Below are 18,553 nucleotides of genomic sequence, written 5' to 3'. Positions count from 1 at the left end.
ATAGCATCTGTCCTCAAGTGAAGATCTTGGGAAGGCAGCAGTACACGAATAAGCATTATCCTGTTGAAATAGCATACCGGAGTGTACATTCAGAAAAGGTAGGGCCAGTGGTGTTAAGGGCACTAACCATATGACTCAGGGAGGGCATCACTGCTCTGTGAATGTCTGCAATCATGGCGGACAATCCGTCTGTCCTCCTCCTTCAAGGTTCATGTAGGCCTTCTTCAGTGGCAGACTCAGACTGTTTGAAGGGCAAGGGTGAATAAATAAAAAGGGCACATAGTGCACAACATCTTAATTTATTGGGCACTCAGTTATTTAAATGTCATTCGAAGGGCAGCCAATAAGGCACTTTGTCTTGTTTTTGCTACTGAACTTTCGTGACATTTTTTCAACCATGGGGGCACGACAACCATGCACTCCCAGCAACAGCATGCTATAGTATCCACATCATTGGTATATGACATGAAATTAGCCAATAAGACCAGCCTCACAATGTCAAACCTCCCCAAGTTTTATTACTGTCAGTTGATTTGTTCTGTTTACAATTTTTTTTTTTTTTTTTTTTTTTGACCAATGACTGCTAATGCACATTTAGCTTGTCCAAGCATTTCATAACGTTGGTGGCTGTGTGGAGTCATTTTGGTAAGTGTATACAAACTCCTGAAACAAGAAAAGGGTTCACAGTCATTACGTAAATGACATTTCAGCATTTATTTGAAATGCATTAGAAGACAATTTGGACCAAGGAAACCAGTGGGACAATAACCAATAACGACCAAAATCCAAAAGAATGCTGGCAGCTAAAAACACATGAGCTAGAAAAGTCAGAGACGCTTTGCACCATTTGGATAAAGAATTGTGAATGCTTGGTTATGAAGGCACTATTAAGTTGAAGCTAATTTTGACTGGAGTGTGCATGTCACATGGTGAGAAGGCTGAGTCCAGATGATTCCAGTGAATTCCGTCCATGGCTCACACACTATTTCCCAGTATCCTGTTTGGCTTTGAGGGATGAACACAGTCATTATAAAGTCATTCTAAAACCATGGAGTAGTCGTCAACTTTTCAATAAATGGATCAACAAACAACCCATAGACTGGGCTTCACAAAGCACATCAGTTTTCAAAATCAAACCTCCATTCACACTCATAGAATACAAACACTCTTGTTGTGAGAGTGAAGGCAGTTATGTTTTAAATGTCCCACATTAAGAGGAATCTTACTGGATTGTATCGGACGCTGTAGTGGTCAAGTTGAATCTTCTGTTTTACAATCCAAATGAAAAACAAACATACAAATATGTGGATGCAAAGGGCAATACTTCCCAAATGGAGTTTTACACCTTTTATGTTTTTTTTTTTTTCTTGTCACTCAAACATACAAACTTCATTGTCCACTGATGCTAATCGTCAACTTCCACCGCTTTGTTCAACTTTTATAATCTTTTGGTCCGATTACATAAAATAGGTCTGTGTAAATTCAATATGTACACCTCTGAATGTTATTTGACTATCTTTTGTCCAGGGTACAATATTTTCCTTCTTTTTTTATTTTGTATTTTTATAATAAAGTCTGTAAACACTGTACATGGCATTCTCTCATAAAAAAGAAAGATATACACGATGCAGAAGAAAACAAAAAGCCAAGAATGTTGGATACAACACTTAGTAGTAAAATGAGAAGGTGCTTTTTGAATGCGCCACTGTGTGGTAGTTTATTTTTTGGGGAAATATGGGAGAGAAAAAAAATAAATAAATAATAAAAAAAAAAGGTCCCATTTTTCACCCTGTTGCTTCCCTTTTTATATTTTAAATTATGCCTCAGAATATGTCCAATATCTCAGTTTTGGAAGTCTAAAGAATTTATGAAAATCACGAGGTCATTTTTATAGTTTTTTTATATATATATTTAAAGATATGATCAACTTATCCCAGCTGTCAGAAAGTCAGAAAAAGATTTGAGAGAATCAGAGCTAAAAGCTAATTTAGTTCCTGTAGTCATCACTGGAGGGAGACAATGTACTAGCAGCCCAATGCAAGCTAAAATTAGGGGACATTTTACACCTCTCAATCTCCTATATACAGTAGGCAGCTGCTGTATTAAGACAAAGGAGGTCCAAACTAATCCTCTTAGAGGCTCTAAACAGGCTTCTATTCACATATAACTCAGCCTGCCTCCCTCTATGCTCAAAAACTGCAGGCTTTCTCCAGTCATTCTCCCCTTTTCCCAGTGTATAAGACAGAAAATACATAGGTCAAAGCCCAAAGGGGCAGAAGACACACTTCTCGACGCTTCTCTCAGCTGCCCATCTCTGTGTATTTCCCCTTCAGTTCACCTTTGGGTAGATCTTCTCGTAAAAGAAGTTCTGCGCCAGAACGTACAACTCTCCATCCTTTTCTCGGACGGCGTGAGCTCGTACAAACTGGAACTGCTCCAGAGCAAACTCATAAAACTCGTTTTCCATTTTCCATATGTCCGACTGCTGTAGCTTGGTAATGGACTCTTTGGTGGGGGGCTTCTTCTCGCTCGTCTTCCTCAGGTGGGACTTCTTTCCTGGGAGAGATGCATAAAAACACGCATTCAGTGGGTTCAAAATTATTATTTGGTAACAGAGATGTTCACAAGTCATTTCAAGCAAGTCAGAGTTGAGTCAATTCTTAAGTCTTTAGCTTACTTTTAATGCTGTAATTCTCAAACAATTCTTCTTCATGTAATGAAACAACCATAATACGCCACCTAGTGGCCTGGATGTATCAGAGATTTTGTATTGTATTTCAAGCATGACCACTCTATATGAGGGACACACTCAATAAAGCATAACATGGTTCTTTCAATCCAAAACAACTGAGTTCTACATCTCGTTACATTTCATAAGAACATGTAGAAATAGTAGATAAGAAATAAATTATAAATATTATTTGCTACATTTTGGTGATAAAAACCAAATAACACATTGCTATTATAAATAATCAGAAAAAGCTCTGCAGCTTCCATAGTGTATTGTGAAGCCACAGATCACATTATAGAGCTAAAAAATGCAGTGAGTAATGGTGTGTAATCCATGGCAGAGTGTGAGTCAGAGTGTGTACAGCACCTGTTCGGTAGAGTTCAGTGGCTCCTCTGAAGAATCGAGGCAGTGCTGCCTCCAGCATCATGATAAAATCCTCCAGCTCCTCAGTCACACCCACCAGCAGATACTCGTTCACCAGGTTATATTTCGCCTGCTCCAGTGCCCAGCGGCTGCCAACATTCCTGGGGAAAAAAATGTATAATGTGGTAATTTACGTACTCCGGACACAATATAACATCTACAGACACTGCTAAACACAGTGAAACACTACAAAGCAGTCAGACATGAGTCTAAGATCATCTGACACAATACCAGCTGTCTGCTAGAGAGGTATGAAGCCCAGCGGCGCAGGACTATGGAGCAGTCTCTATATACAGGACTAATCATTCAACATCATTACTTGACCTCACTATTTGACCACAATAATCTCACTAAAGTGGCTGAAAGCAATCAATTCCACACAGCACATCAATAATTTCTTCCTTCTGCTACAAATTGCCTGTCTAATATATCCAGTAGAGTAAGAAAAAATAAATTAAAGCTGACCCCCCCACTTTCTCACAGGTTAACACAGTTCTATGGTCTGTGACATGATGTGGTCAAAATACCACAAAGATCAAGCACCACAGCTCTGTTCTCCCCCTGTAGAAGCCCTCTTCAAAATGACCTGTTTCAGCACCTGTTCCTTTAGATGAGAATGAGCCACACACAGCTTAGACACATGTAGGAACAACAGAAGTGCCATTTTAGCTTGGTTCACATTTGTCTATAACAGTGTTATTTATTTTTATTTTTATTTTTTTTTTCTCTTTTCATTTTTCATGGCTGTCTCATTTTTAATTTCTCAAGTTTGGTTTTAAATGGTTTAACCCTGCATTTGCTCACATTGGAGATGCAGTGATTGGAGATGCTCAGATGAGGAAGGGGGTATAGTTCAAAGGAGCCTGGACATTGTGTGGGTTTGTAGGAGCCTCAGACCTCCAGATTGATATGCTAATACACTGAAAATGTAATAGCACTCATTGTCATATTCACCACAGTGGGTTCAGTGGTATGTAGTGTAAGGTTTGCTCAAATAACCATCCAATATCTTTTCTCCACAAACTATTGTTTTAATCATATTAAAGCTATTTTAACCAAAACCTGGTTTATTTTTTTAGATTTAAAATGCAAATCAGTGCATAATCCTTAAAAGTTCTGAATTCTAATTGCTCTCTCTGTCTTCCTCTTGCTTTTCTAGCAGCTGCTACATCTCCATGCAATCTTCAGGTTGTCAGGCATTAAGATAGCACTCTCCCCAATATAAATACATGTGATAACATCGGCCTCCAAATAAACCTGATTATTCTTTAATATTTAAAGGGTAAATTGACCTGCAAGCCTATTTAAAACATTAACGGTGACCCCAAAATGTGCCAGAAATTTCCACTGAAATCTAATGAAGAATATGGCTAAGGCTACTATTTCTCACCAGCACTCAGAGTAATGCCCACAGAAAAATGGGATCTGCAGCCAGAGTTTCTCAGGAGCACAATCAGACCCTCCTGATGACACACACTCATCAAAAGTCTGAAACACAACAGAAACAACCTCAGATCACACAATCCAACACAAAATATTATAATGGTACATATTACAATTTCATAAACTGTTGTAACACATTTTTGTAACTAAAACTTACTCATTGCCTTATTTCGTGTGAAATGTTTTATTTATTGATTTTAAAAGCTCCACAGAAACTTATCTAAAGCATCTGAGCCCGGATGCTCACAGAAAATATTTTGTGACTGGTCAATAAAGATATGTCTATTTTCAGATGTGTCTATTGGTCAGTGACTCATTTAAATATTGTGACACTGTAGTAAATATCAGCATAGCAAAAGCTCATAATGATAAGGACTAAGAAATGTTATATCATGCAGCCCAAGTACAAATGGGGCAAAAGGATGTTGAGCAGAACTCCTCACGTCTAGCGCTCATCTACTTCAAATACTGCATGAATATTAATGTTCAGAGACAGTGTGAAATTGACAAAGCACTCTAGTCATTCTACGGATCCACAAAATTAAACCGTCACCCATTAGTTTCTCTCTCCCCATTGGAGTGGCATGTTATGGATAAAATTCCCACTACACACTTTGAAGAGAAGAAAATCAGAGCCACTCACCTTTTTATCCCCCTGCTTTCTCCGTCTGAGGCCAGGTCTATAGTCATCTCCAAAGCGGAGAAAGTAGTAATAGGACACTAGCCGCTCAATAGGGTCCCGGACCACGTTGATATAGATGGGTTTCCCTCTCATACCGAACCTGTAGCACCATAAATATTTATAGACAGGATCAGAGATGACAGATGTCCAAATAAATAATAATAATAATAAGACTGATTTTATTTCTCTTCTTAAATACATTTTTCAATAAACAATGCTCCAGTAGAGCAGATCTAGCACAGAGTCACAGACAGAGTCAGTGGCTAGAACTCTCCCCTGAAAGGAACTAATATGAAATTTAAAGTATATGAAAAATTTTAAGTAATATGAAATGAAGTGTATAAGGAAAATACATGGAAATGAACCACACCTCAAAACAATAAACTCCATTAAGACATTAAGGAAGAAACACTAGGAGAATCCTAGACTCAGAAAGAACACTTTCATACATCATCTGAAAGGAACCAAAACTCAAAAGTGGTGCCCCATCCTCCTCTGGGCTGCAGACGATGTGGTGCAAGGCGAATGTGCTTTGTTTTTAACGGTAGATTTATTAATAACATAATAGTCACTGTGTACTACACCAAAGGTTAATATATGCCATAGGCATACATACAATACATAAAAGTGTCCACATATGGATTAATGTTGGTCTTGGACTGAACTAAAGACACTCCAGAAAACTGGCCCCAAACACCAGCTTTGAGAAATTCCGAAATGGAACAAAAGATCTTCAGCGATGTCATCCCCAACCACTAGAGGACAGCAGCGTTCCTGAAATAAAGCTAATTTCTTCAGCGAACTGCCTCTGCCAGTGTTGCTCTCTTAATATTTACTGCTCTTTGTTCCATTTACTAACACAAAGCAGCAAATGCGGCTGCGTTTCAGTCCATTATATTTACATGAGGTGAACTAATGGGTTCCTTTCTGCTTCTTTGTGTGACGCTACCCACTCAGCCATGATTTCCTGGAACACTGAGTCTTTTAATTTATAAATAAGTTTGCAGAAACAGCTTCCACTCCAGAGGTAAAACTCAGTGCTACATGTTGGAACATTGCTCTGAGGATTTGACTGCATTTAGCCACAAGCATTCAGACTACTTCTGAATCACAATCGCCACTCCAGTTTTAAAAAATTGTTGAACGGAGCTCTACAACTCAAAAGAAGCAGTTACACATGAACCCAGCCACCAGAGGGCAGCAGCTCAATGCAGAGGGGATCTACACCCCTCGAGTCATCATTGGACACGGTAACCTTAGACATATCAGCAGCTGTTCTAGAATGTACTTTTTTACATACATAAACATGCTTTTATTGTTATTGAACAGCAGTAAAAACGAACTTCGGCAGTGAACACACTAGGGCTGGCCCCGAATATTCGGATATTCTGTATGTTAGGTAGGCATTAGGTTCATCATTCTGAGATTCGGATATTCGTTTTTTTTATTTTGGATAAACGTTGCGATAAAGTGTATTCAGCCTTGTCAACATAAACGTCTTAAACGAAGCCTAAAATGAGCTAACACGCTACAGCAACGTACTTACAACGAAGCGTGGCAAAGCTACAGTGCGTATTGTCTGTTTTACACCTCAAATTAGAACACCTCCAAGAAGCTCTGGTTCATTTTACACTCCACGCTCCTGGGGGCACCGTGCGCGAGCTGGTGGAAACATGCTGGAGCCAAAATGGAGCCTTAATTGTACAGCGGCCGCTGAGTGGTGATTTTCTGAAAAATAGACCTGGCCCCAAATATTCAGGTATTCAGATATTTGTTCATTGGGTATGTATTTGGTTTCTAATTTTGAGATTTGGATATTTTTGGATAAATGTGATTATCGACGCACATTCAAGCTCCAGCAGTAAAAACAGTGCCCTTTCCACTCCGTATTCAGGCTCATCAACAAAACGAAGCCTAAAATGCAGTCATATAAAACATCCTGACATGCTAAAACAACACACAATGAAGCGAGGCGATTACAACAGTTCCTTTTTTTCAGCGTTGTGCCTGAAATTAGAGCACCTCCATTCTGTGTATGCTCTGTGTCCCTAGTTAACAGGTTAGAAGAGAGTGTAGCCACAACTCAGGCTCAAGCCTGCTTCTTTACCTTTAGGCCATAGCTGCCTTGCTATCAGTAAGGCATAAAAGCATTCATATTCACAAATGTCTCTGGATATATAGTGTAGATAACAGAATTGTACCGCATAACAAGACCCAAATGTGAGGGAACTGTAGAAACTCACTTGGTGAAGTCCAGATAAGCCACATGGCCATGGTAAAAGCCTGGTTTCATCTCCTTCCATGTGGTCACGTTCTTCACAAATCTCACCTGTAAAATACACAAACCCATCTCAACACCTTATATACTTACATTATTTTAATATCATCATCATCAATTTCATCACAAATATAAATATCAATTATTTTGGTTTCAAAACTGGTCAATTCATAATTAGATTTACAAGTACAGTGGAACCTATACTAACGAACTTTCCAAGATACGAACCGGGTATTTGAATAATTTTTGCCTCCACCAACGAACCATGACTCTAGAAGCGAACCCAAGCCGGCGAATGGAAATGGCCACTGACCCCAATCGGCGAGTCTCCCAGCGCGCCCAGACTTGAGTGAGCTTTAAAGATTAGCAAATTGTAGCTTTAGCCATTTAGCGTTAGTGTAAATAGCAGGCATCAAAATTCATGCTAAATTAAGCCGTATCTACGCTTCGTCTCCCCACATTCACCCTCCTACTCTCCGTTATTCCACCCACCCCCACCTCCCGTCATACAGCCAGTGCCTGTGTTACTCCTCCAGACAGTCGTCACGTCTTCAAGGTAGCGATATGTAACCAGTTGAAACTTTTTTTATTTCTTTTTTATTACTGTTACCACTGTATATCTGTTTATTTTTAGTAATGATACATGTATTTTTTTTCACTAATTTGAGAGTTTTGTAAACATATATCAGTGCAAAAAGTGTGACTTTCGGGGCGGGGGCTGGAACGCATTAATTGCTTTTCCATTATTTTAAATGGGGAAAATTGACTCGAGAAACGAACTTTTCCACTTACAAACCGGGTCACGGAACGGATCAAGTTCGTAGGTAGAGGTTCCACTGTACATCACTGCAATTTAGATAGTTGTAAATTTAAAAAATGAATAAAAAAATAAACAAAAATAAAATAAAATAAAATATAAATAAATAAATAAAAAAAGAGAGAGAAAGAGAGAACCGCACATTGGTTTGCTCTTTGGATTCCTACTTAATATGGATATTGTTACTTAATATTACATACATATCAATTACAATTGATACCAAGATACCATCATGATGTATTTTACACCCACATTAAGCAAGGTTACAATGTCAGTGATGTGAAATTTCACTCATTCTTTGTCCCCTGCAGGCTACGTATGGTATGGCTACTCTGAATGAATGTTTCCCATATCCACAGTCATACAACAGCAGTGGCGTTGTAAGCCTTATAAGAAATGTACCCTTCAGTCACACACTCTTGTTCCATGCATCATAGGCATTTTATTTAAAGCAAACATAAAAAAAAAATGCACAAGTTCCCTCTGGTTTGGGTTCAAACTAGTCTCTTCACTACAATAAATTAGAAGCCACATCCCAGGTAGGTCTGCACAATATAATGTACATTAATCCTTATCATGATACTGGCTACACTGACCACTGATGAACGTTTCAGTAGGTGTTCTGTTGAATCACAAAAATGTACTCCAGCAAACATTATTATCGCCAAAGATGTATAAAAATTTAATTCATACCTAAAGCATATTTACTACAATAAATAGCAATATAACTGCAATATATGTACATTGCCTATATTGTGTAGAGACAAAGCAACAGAAAATGGTCTTTAAAAGAAACCCAAGACACAGAACTGTTATTGCCAGTGACAATCCCTGCTTAACACCTCATGCCCTCTGCCTGTGGCGGTGCTCTTCAGGGAGAGACAAGCAGGTTCATATTTCTGCATTGGTAAAGGGAGAGTGTAGAGAAGTTCGAGCAGATATTACCTTGGCAAAGGAGCACACAAATAACACCTGCCTTGACTCGCTCAGAGGCATTTATTCACAATGTACCAGATGTCAGTGACATGAATACAAACGCAAGCAGTCACAAATACACGCATGCAAAAACATACGCACCAACAACAGGGCATGCATGTGGCCATATATTCACACAGACCCACAGAACACCACATGTGGTCTCACAAGTACATTCACTCACACAGACAGACACACACACACACACGCCAAACCCCCGCTGTGCTTTCTGGTTCTCCATTGCTGCCACCCTGAGTATCAGGCGGTTGGGGGGTGGGGTCTTGGAGGTGGAGTGGTAGTGGCGGGTGGGTTATTTTAGCACAGCTGTGAAAAAAAGGCTTTTTTTTCCACAGCAGTGGGAAATAACAACCAATAATGGCTCTGCTATTACATTTCCCTTCACTCAACCATGAGCTGAATTGAGCAAAATCTTTTCCTTTTTTTTTTTATTCAAATTAATTTCTACACACGTTTACACGGTTTTTAACCGACAGCAGAAAATGGCATCTGTCTGTTGCCATCAGCTCGACCACCTGCTGCCACAGCCGCTGCCTTTCAGTCCTCTTTCTAATCAAACCGCAGTCTTTTCTGCTCGACTCTTTTTCTTTCTCTCTTTCACTAACAGTCAAACAAGGCCATGAGCCGCTGGCTGGGCTGGAGGGAGCCAGCACTGATGGAGGATTATGAATAACTAGGGTGGAATCAGAGATGAAGAGATTGTTAGAAAGAACAAGCATTCAGGAAATTGAGAGTGTGTGTGGGGACAGGACGGGACTCATTTTAAGTTTTCCACAAAATATTCACTATTGTACACTCATTGTAAATCTATTTTTTTATTCATACTGCTCTTATCGTTTTATTCTCTCTCCAGAGTTGAACAGAAAAGGATCTGTCCTAATTTTCAGTCTCCTTTTCAGGTTCCCTCAAGGTATTTTCTCATCATTTTGTGAGGGAGCAAACTACTCTCATCTCGGCAGCATTCACTTGAGGCTAGGACATGAGGTTCTGTAAAAAGCTACGTCCATTTTTTTTTTTTTTTTTTGCGGTGGAGCTACAAAGCTAATGTAGCAAACAAATAACAGAACATTATGTACACCATTTTGAAAGTAGTAAACTGCATGCCTAAATAAGCACATATTGTAATTTTGTCAGAAATACAAAAGCAAAAGTAAGTTAGGGCCCTACCTAATTCACAGCAGTGAAAATTACATCACAGACCATGAGATTAAACCTTTCCCTTGTAATCGAATGTCCAAGTCCAGTCATGAAATTTCCTCCCTGCTAAACATTTCACAGTCAACTGTCAGTGGTATTATAACACAGTGAATGAGATTGGGAACGACAGCAGCTCAGCCACAAAGAGGTAGGACACGAAAAATGAAATAGCGGTGTCAGCGGATGCTGAAACGCATAGCGGTCAAGAATCAATTGTTGCAGACCTCCACACTTCATGTGCATAGAGCGCTTCATGGAATGAATTTCTGGCATTGGATGCATTGGTGAACAGCACACCACCACTGGACTCTAGAGCAGTGGAGACTCCACTTCACGCTTTTCTGTCTGGCAATCCGATGGATAAGTCTGGGTGTGGTGGTTGACAGGAGAACAGAAGTTGTCTGACTGCATTGTGCCGAGTGTCAAGTTTGGTGGAAGGGGTGTATGGTGTGTGGCTGCTTTTGAGGAGTTGGGCTCAGCCCCTTAGTTCCAGTGAACGGAATGCTTAATGTTCCAGCATACCAAGAGAATTTTAATGTTATTAAAAATGTGCCTTGTGAACCCATTACCCTGCCAATGGTCCATCTGTTGTCTTTTCTTGGAGCGCTTTTGGTGGGAATTACATATCAGAACACCGCAGAAGACCTGCTGCTTTGAAAATGCACTGACCAAAACATAACATCACTATTTGTCCTCTTTACTTAGATCCTTACACCTAACATCAAATAAAACAGTGTTCCTACACCACAGAGTCTCACAAATTACTCAAATTCATGGCTAACACAGGTCAGACATCTTGCACATGCAAAATTGTATATGGTACTAATCTGTTTTGTGTTTTCTCCCACTTTAGTTTTCCTTGTTTCCCCCTCTTGGGTGTATTTCTCTCTCTCTCTCTCTCTCTCTCTCTCTCTCTCTCTCAGGCACCACCCACTCAGCTCTCTGCCTTCTCTTCAATTTCTTCCCATTTCTCAGGAGACTGAGCACAGCCCAGTTGCATTACTGACTACCTAAGCCCAGCTCCACACCCCATATCATCTATGTCCCTCCAGACCCAGCCCAGGTCACCAATCCCTCTATTACCCCCTTTGACGTCTTTCCTTGGCCAGCCAAACTCCCACCTCTCCACCCTCATAGCTCACTAGAACCTCACAGTTACTCTCACACCCCCCACACACACTCTCTCTCAATCTTTGCTTTGCACTAGACAATAAAAACACCACCTCAGAGGATTTGGTTTACCACATCTCTATCTGTGTTCTTGTTCTGCCAGCCAAGCTCCTCATTTTGTTGGTCTGTGAAAGTAATGCATCAGCTCATCTATAAAGACTCATGCTATATTTGGTATATTTGGTATTTGGAGTTTTGTTTCCTTTTATCATTAGGTCTAAGCAATTTTAAACATACAGTGGAACCTCTACTAATGAACTTTCCAAGATACGAACCGGGCATTTGAATATTTTTAGCCTCCACCAACGAACCATGACTCTAGAAACGAACCTGAGCCAGCGGCTGGAAATGGCCACTGACCCCAATAGGCGAGTCTCCCAGCGCGCCCAGACTTGAGTCATTGACCCATTTTCTCTCGTTCTCTCAACCCCTCGAGCTTTTAAGATTAGCAAATTGTAATATTAGCAATTTAGCATTAGTGTAAATAGCAGACATTGAAATCCGTGCTAAGTTAAGCCATATCTACTTATCTACTTTCCGTTATTCCACCCACCCCCACCTCCCATCATACAGCCAGTGCCTGTGCTACTCCTCCAGCCAGTCGTTTATTACTGTTACCACTATATTCATTCATTTATTCATTCATTATCTGTAACCGCTTATCCAATTCAGGGTCACGGTGGGTCCAGAGCCTACCTGGGATCATTGGGAGCAAGGCGGGGAATACACCCTGGAGGGGGCGCCAGTCCTTCACAGGACAATGCAGACACACCCTTGGACACTTTGGAGTCACCAATCCACCTATCAACGTGTGTTTTTGGACTGTGGGAGGAAACCGGAGCACCCGGAAGAAACCCACGCGGACACAGGGAGAACACACCAACTCCTCACAGACAGTCACCCGGAGCGGGAATCAAACCCACAACCTCCAGGTCCCTGGAGCTGTGTGACTGCGACACTACCACTATATATCTTTTTTATTTTTAGTAATGCTACATGTATTTTTTTTTTTACTAATTTGAGAGTTTTGTAAACCTATATCAGTGCAAAAAGGGTGACTTCGGGGTGGGGGCTGGAATGCATTAATTGCTTTTCCATTATTTTAAATGGGGAAAATTGACTTGAGAAACGAACTTTTCCACTTACGAAGCGGGTCACGGAACGGATCAAGTTCGTAAGTAGAGGTTCCACTGTATTTGCAAAGAAGCAAAAGCTAATGCCTCAACTAATAATTACACAAGTTTTAGTCAGTGCAATTGCTGTGGTCGCAGGTGTTCACTTGTGCCACACAGCTTGATTCATTTCGACAGAAAAGCATGACACACATGATGTTTTTCCACTGCATGGTCCCTGCTTGACTTGACTTTGCTCTACACTACTCTTTTGCTTTTCCAAGGCAAATTTAGTCCCTTGAACCAGGTTCTTTTTTTAGTTCCTGCTCTCTGCTGGTTCCAAGCGAGCCGAGTAGGGACCAAACCATGACGTGTAAAACTTGTAGAGTGTTGATTGGCCATAGAGACGTCGACGGGAAATGCAGACCCACAGCACAAATTTGTTGTTATAAAATCTCCAAGCTACAGTGGTGACCACATTGGTTTTAATCTAGCATCACGACGCTTAAATGATTTCTCATTCATCTTTTGCCACACCATCTCCTCCCTCTGTTTCTGTTTCTCTCAATCCAAAGCAGAGCAATTTAGACATCCAACCAAGCTCTGCAGCGCTGTGTGTCTGTGCCACTGTCGCCCTTGTGTGGTGCACAACTGTGAATGTGACTGTCACAGAATCGGTTACATGAGACCAGATCAGCTGGTCACCGGTTATGGCTGATCAAACTGAATACCGGCCGATTCCAGTCACCAGCAGATTGTTCGGTGCGCCTCTGATAGGTGTCAAACCCTCACAGAAATGTTTAGAAACACATCTGACAAAGCAGGATCTGTAAGTGCAGCAAAGGAAAACAAACAACCTATTATTACTTTTACAGAGGGAAGTAACACTGGATGTGCAGCTGTTCACAAACAACTGGCCATAGAGTGTAGCTCTCTGCAGAGCATCATGGACCTCTGTTTTTTAGCAGATGACAGATTCTCCATGGGTGATGCTATTAATGTTACACTTATGTAGCGCCTTTCTAGAAACCCAAGGACACTTTGCAATCAACACTCAACATTCAATCCACACACACACTGGCGAGAAGCGGCAGCCAAACGCACACAGTGTACTGTCGACCAGGAACGACCGTCCTCCTGGAGGACTCCATCGGGCACTAGAGTTTCACCCAGGACAGAGTGCCAATTCATATCTGGGCTCACACACATTCACACTCATTCACTCATACACCAGGACAGTTATGAGAAAAGCCAATTCACCTAACCTCCATGTTTTTGGACTGTGGGAGGAAACCCACACAGACACGAGGAGAACATGAAAACTCCACCCAGATGGGACTTGAACACAAGATCCCAGCACTGAGAGGCAATCGTGCTAACCACTTCACTGAATAAAATATATTTGCTGAAATCAAATATATTTACTAAAGTAATTATTAAAGAAGTACATATTTTAGATATTATTCATTCATGTGCACACTTCATGTCCAGCATAGCCACTATCCCATGGCTGACTGGACACTGGCCCATGGCGTAGTCTCCTCACCTGGTCCTGCAGGGACATGACGGGGTTGTTCTTGGTGGTGTTGATGTGGAGCACGTGGAAGCGGTTCTTTCCACACAGGTCGTAAGCGATGTTGGTGAAAGAGGTGCTGGCTGTTTTGGGAACGCGGTTGTAGATGATGACCAGGTCATCACTCTCAGCCGCCGCTGGCAACTCCCTGACGACATCGTGAGTCTGTCTCTGCTCCACCTCTCGCACCTCATGCCTCGCTATAGTGCGCTCTGAGAGAGAGAGAGAGAGAGAGAGAGAGAGAGAGAGATAAACATGCAGAACAACGTAAATCAGGCATATACATAGAAGTGTGACTGACTGCTATCTTACCAATTTAATATAATCTTCTTGTTTGTCTTTTACCTGCCCCCATTAGGGGGCGCCACAACATATCATGACAATCTACAATTTTGATTAGGTGTAGGTTTTAAACTGCCCTTTTTAAAGCCATCCTCCCATTTGTCCCGGCTTGGGACTTGCACTATGAACGCAAAGACACAGTCAATTGCCTTTTTTGATCCGGAGGAAACCCACGTGGACACGGGGAGAACACATCACACTCCTCACAGACAGTCATCCGGAGTCATCAAACCCACAGCCTCCAGGCCCCTGGAGCTGTGTGACTGCGACACTACCTGCTGTAAGAACTTCTGTCTTATATTTCTTTTTTAATTGAACATAAACATGTTTTCTTTAAAAAAAATTGTATGCACCCAAAACAAAGGGAATGTTTTTTTTTCCTGAGTTAGTTCAACCTATAGTCCCCTACAGCTTCTACAGACAAGATAAAGAAAGCAGCAAGAAAAAAAAAGCAGACAGAAAGCGGGGGAGAGGTGAAATGAGAGTGCAAGCAGAGGCAGAAAGAGAGAGAGCGAGAAAAAGACAGAGAGACAGTGAGAGAATGAGGGAAAGCACAAATGAAAGGGAGGTGAATATGGGCTATAAATCTAGTGAGGCTGAAGGTGTGTTAAAGGCTCCCTCCAGGCTTGTTCACCCACATGTTGATTTAATGAAACTCCACTCAGAGAACAGCAGCGGGATGAAAAGCTGCAGTAATGGAAAAAGGACGAGAGGAAATAAAGCAGCCGGTGTTAGCAGCCACCCGAGTGGGCTCCAGCTCAGGCCTCACACCAGCACTTTGCTTTATGGACTTCAGCACGGAGCCATAATAAGTTCTTTGACTGTATTAAGTTGTCAAAGGGGGTTTGCAACACATAGTGGTATAAATCCCCTCTTTGTCCTGCCCCTAGTGGCTCAAAGAAGCTCAGCATTTTTTTTCTTCAAGTTCTTCCCCATGTTTATATTTGAGCTGATCTTCACTGTCCTCAACTTGCACTTGACCTCACCCCAGCTACCAACACAGTGCATATGAATACATTACAAATTAATTATTTATCTATTACATACAACTAAATATAAGAACTTTAAAAACTAGACTTGAAAAAAAATGTCCTCAGACTCCAAAATGTCAGATTAAGTCTTTAAAGCTTTTGTCTTTGAGAAATGAGTAAAGAAACAAAGCTGATACTATCTACCGAGGTCAATTTCTGTCCTTACGCTGTACAAAGGCAACTCCACAATGGGTCTTAAAAGCAGTAGCTGTTCTCAGAACCTATGGCAAAATAGTAACAAATGAGCAACTTTACAGGAGAAGGAGAAAACCTTAACTTTCAGTGGAGGTCAATGTATATGAAAATATTTAATTCAAAGTAATTCTGGAATTTTTCTATTGGTCCAAACATCATGAAAAATGTACACAAGGATGTGAAGGATAGATGCTGTGCTCAAATGATGCAGTACACTAAAACAAAAAAAAATGGGAGATCTATGTTTTTATTTGGACAGTGCCAAGATTTAGTTGAATAACTGAAAGCAAGTCTTCCGGACAGCATCGAAGCTTCAATAAAAGTAAACAATAAAAACAAACTCTTTTGGTGATGACCAAATAAGATTTTATTTCTAATGTGCAGCTAAACTTTGCTGATAAAGCTAAAAGTAGACTGCTATAATTAAAAATAAGCAACAATGTGCCACTACAGGTCACTGATGGGTTTTGTGGTCCTGGGTTTGATCTAGACACGAAACTGTTACCTGTTTCACGGTTAACCACTATAAAATACCTGACAGTTAGTATTACAGTTTCAATGTAGTTTACCACAAATACCGTGGTCTGGAAACTTTAAGCCAAGTTACGAACTGTGTTTTTGTTTGTGTCAGGGGAAACATGGCATAGAGACAGAGCCACAGTGTGGTGCCCAATCTCACCTCCCCACCGTAAATTCACTCCCCAACGACCCTCGAAACCAGGGGTGGTGAAATCAACTTTGGGAGGTGAAATTGGGCAATGCACCGGAGCTCCTGAAGACTGAAAAGTAAGTTAATGGCGTACGTGATGCTGATTCTCTTGTAAAGTACACACATGGTTGTAGAAGTTTGCTGATTTAGACATTTTATTTCATTTTAAATCACAAACCAGATGTCTCATGCAAAAAAGAACTAATTCTAGCCAGAATTACAAATTAGTCCCCTGTTGTGTCTTTAAAAAATTTTTTTAAAAAATGTAACTGTCTCAGTCCAGTATTCTAGGTTCTCTCTCTCAACTCATAACAGAGAAACTGAATTTTGGAGGTTTTTAGACTGCAATATTGCTTAATTTCTGCTCCATAGGTGGGTAATATTTATTTATTTTTGCAGTAGATGGAACTGACTCTGAAGTCAAAAGAGTGCTAACTGCATGAAAGTGAACACAGACCGAAAACGTTTTAAAACGAAACAACTCTATTTACAAATGAGTTTCGGTGATAACTCACAGTGAGAATATCTTACACACAAATTAAACTTAAGCCATGTACAAACCATTGCTTTTTCCCCTTAAATCTACCGTTCTACCTTGAAAGATGTGGCGGTTCTGAGCATGAACAAGAGAACAGCTTTTCCCTAGCAATATTTGCTTTTTTCAACCTACTTTCAATTGTGGAGAAGTTCTGAGCTTCCTTCTACCTTTAACAGAGTTTAGTAATATTCTGCCACCATCGTTAAAATTCCACCTTAAATGGTTTAACGTTAATTCAAATGCATTCCCCATTGTGCTCCAGAGCTATTTGAAATATTATATTATATATATAAATAATTTCTCTACACAAACAACACAGGTTACTGAGGTTTATAAATGTATGATTACTGTTTACTTTGTAAACACTTGTATTGTGTTTTGTTCAATAAATATGATACCATTTACAGCTTTACAGAAGGCAAAAAGAAAAAAAACCTGCAGTTGTTCTTTTTATATATTGATTCAAATGAGAACATAGTCCTACTAATTTTATTTGTGCTGCTCAAAATAAAATTAGCTGAAAGGATTTACATTTGTGTATCTATTTTTTTTTTTTACTTTTCAGCCCATTTTAAAAATACCATAATAATACTGATAACTGTGATCATTTTGGCCACTACAATAGTGATATTAAATTGTAATACCATTTCATGTCTAGTTTGAGCTTTGGCTCAGGTCTGTGAGGAGTTCGGTGTGTTCTCCCTGTGTCTATGTGGGTTTCCATCTGGTGCTCCAGCTTCCTCCCACAGTCAAAAAAAAATTCACATGTGATCATGTGAGTGTGTCCCTGCATTGCCCCTACAGTGCTCTTTAATTACTTAAACATCCATGTCTCATATGCTTCCAGAAATATATCGAATCATAATATGGCAAAATGTGATAACACTGCTGAGCCCACCATGAAGCTCTAAGACTGAAACACGATCATCAAACCGCAGCTTAAAAACCCACATTCCATTTCTGAAAGTAAATGGACAGTCAGACAGCTTTGCAAGACACTTTATTGCACATGAAGCTTTAATGACTCAAAAAGCAATTAACTGCCATGTGAAGAGTACACAGCTGGTGTTCCTGCTACAGATCTCTCCTGACCTGTGTACTGAAGAGGCTCTCTCTGCTGTTCTGGTTCTTATGAGTGCCTTAAACTGATGCTGTCAACCCACAAGAGAAGGTCATTTTAGAGTACAAAACAACAAGCCCCTAGTGAGGTTTAATGACTAGAAGAGCTCATGAAGATCCCCATGAGGGACATGGCAGCGTGCAGTACTCCAGCAGTAAACAATCCTGACAAGTACACTTTATTATCTAAAAGTGTACTC

General features: G+C 40.4%; 1 protein-coding gene across 1 annotated transcript in view; it reads right to left on the bottom strand.

Annotated features, from left to right (window-relative positions):
- Positions 1 to 643: 643 nt before the first annotated feature.
- The window catches only part of hs2st1b (heparan sulfate 2-O-sulfotransferase 1b), a 101,508-nt gene continuing 83,598 nt past the window's right edge, over positions 644 to 18,553 (bottom strand). The window contains exons 2-7 of the mRNA XM_066664793.1: positions 14,393 to 14,631; positions 7,523 to 7,608; positions 5,241 to 5,379; positions 4,545 to 4,642; positions 3,098 to 3,255; positions 644 to 2,556 (exon numbers count right to left, since the gene is read on the bottom strand). Coding sequence (XP_066520890.1) covers positions 2,330 to 2,556; positions 3,098 to 3,255; positions 4,545 to 4,642; positions 5,241 to 5,379; positions 7,523 to 7,608; positions 14,393 to 14,631 — 947 coding nt within the window. The 3' untranslated portion in view covers positions 644 to 2,329. The remainder of the gene's footprint in view (positions 2,557 to 3,097; positions 3,256 to 4,544; positions 4,643 to 5,240; positions 5,380 to 7,522; positions 7,609 to 14,392; positions 14,632 to 18,553) is intronic.

The sequence above is a fragment of the Hoplias malabaricus genome, chromosome 3 (assembly GCF_029633855.1).
Source record: "Hoplias malabaricus isolate fHopMal1 chromosome 3, fHopMal1.hap1, whole genome shotgun sequence".
Lineage (NCBI taxonomy): Eukaryota > Metazoa > Chordata > Actinopteri > Characiformes > Erythrinidae > Hoplias > Hoplias malabaricus.
Note: the sequence above shows the minus strand (reverse complement) of the source record. Positions and strands in the feature narration are given on the sequence as shown.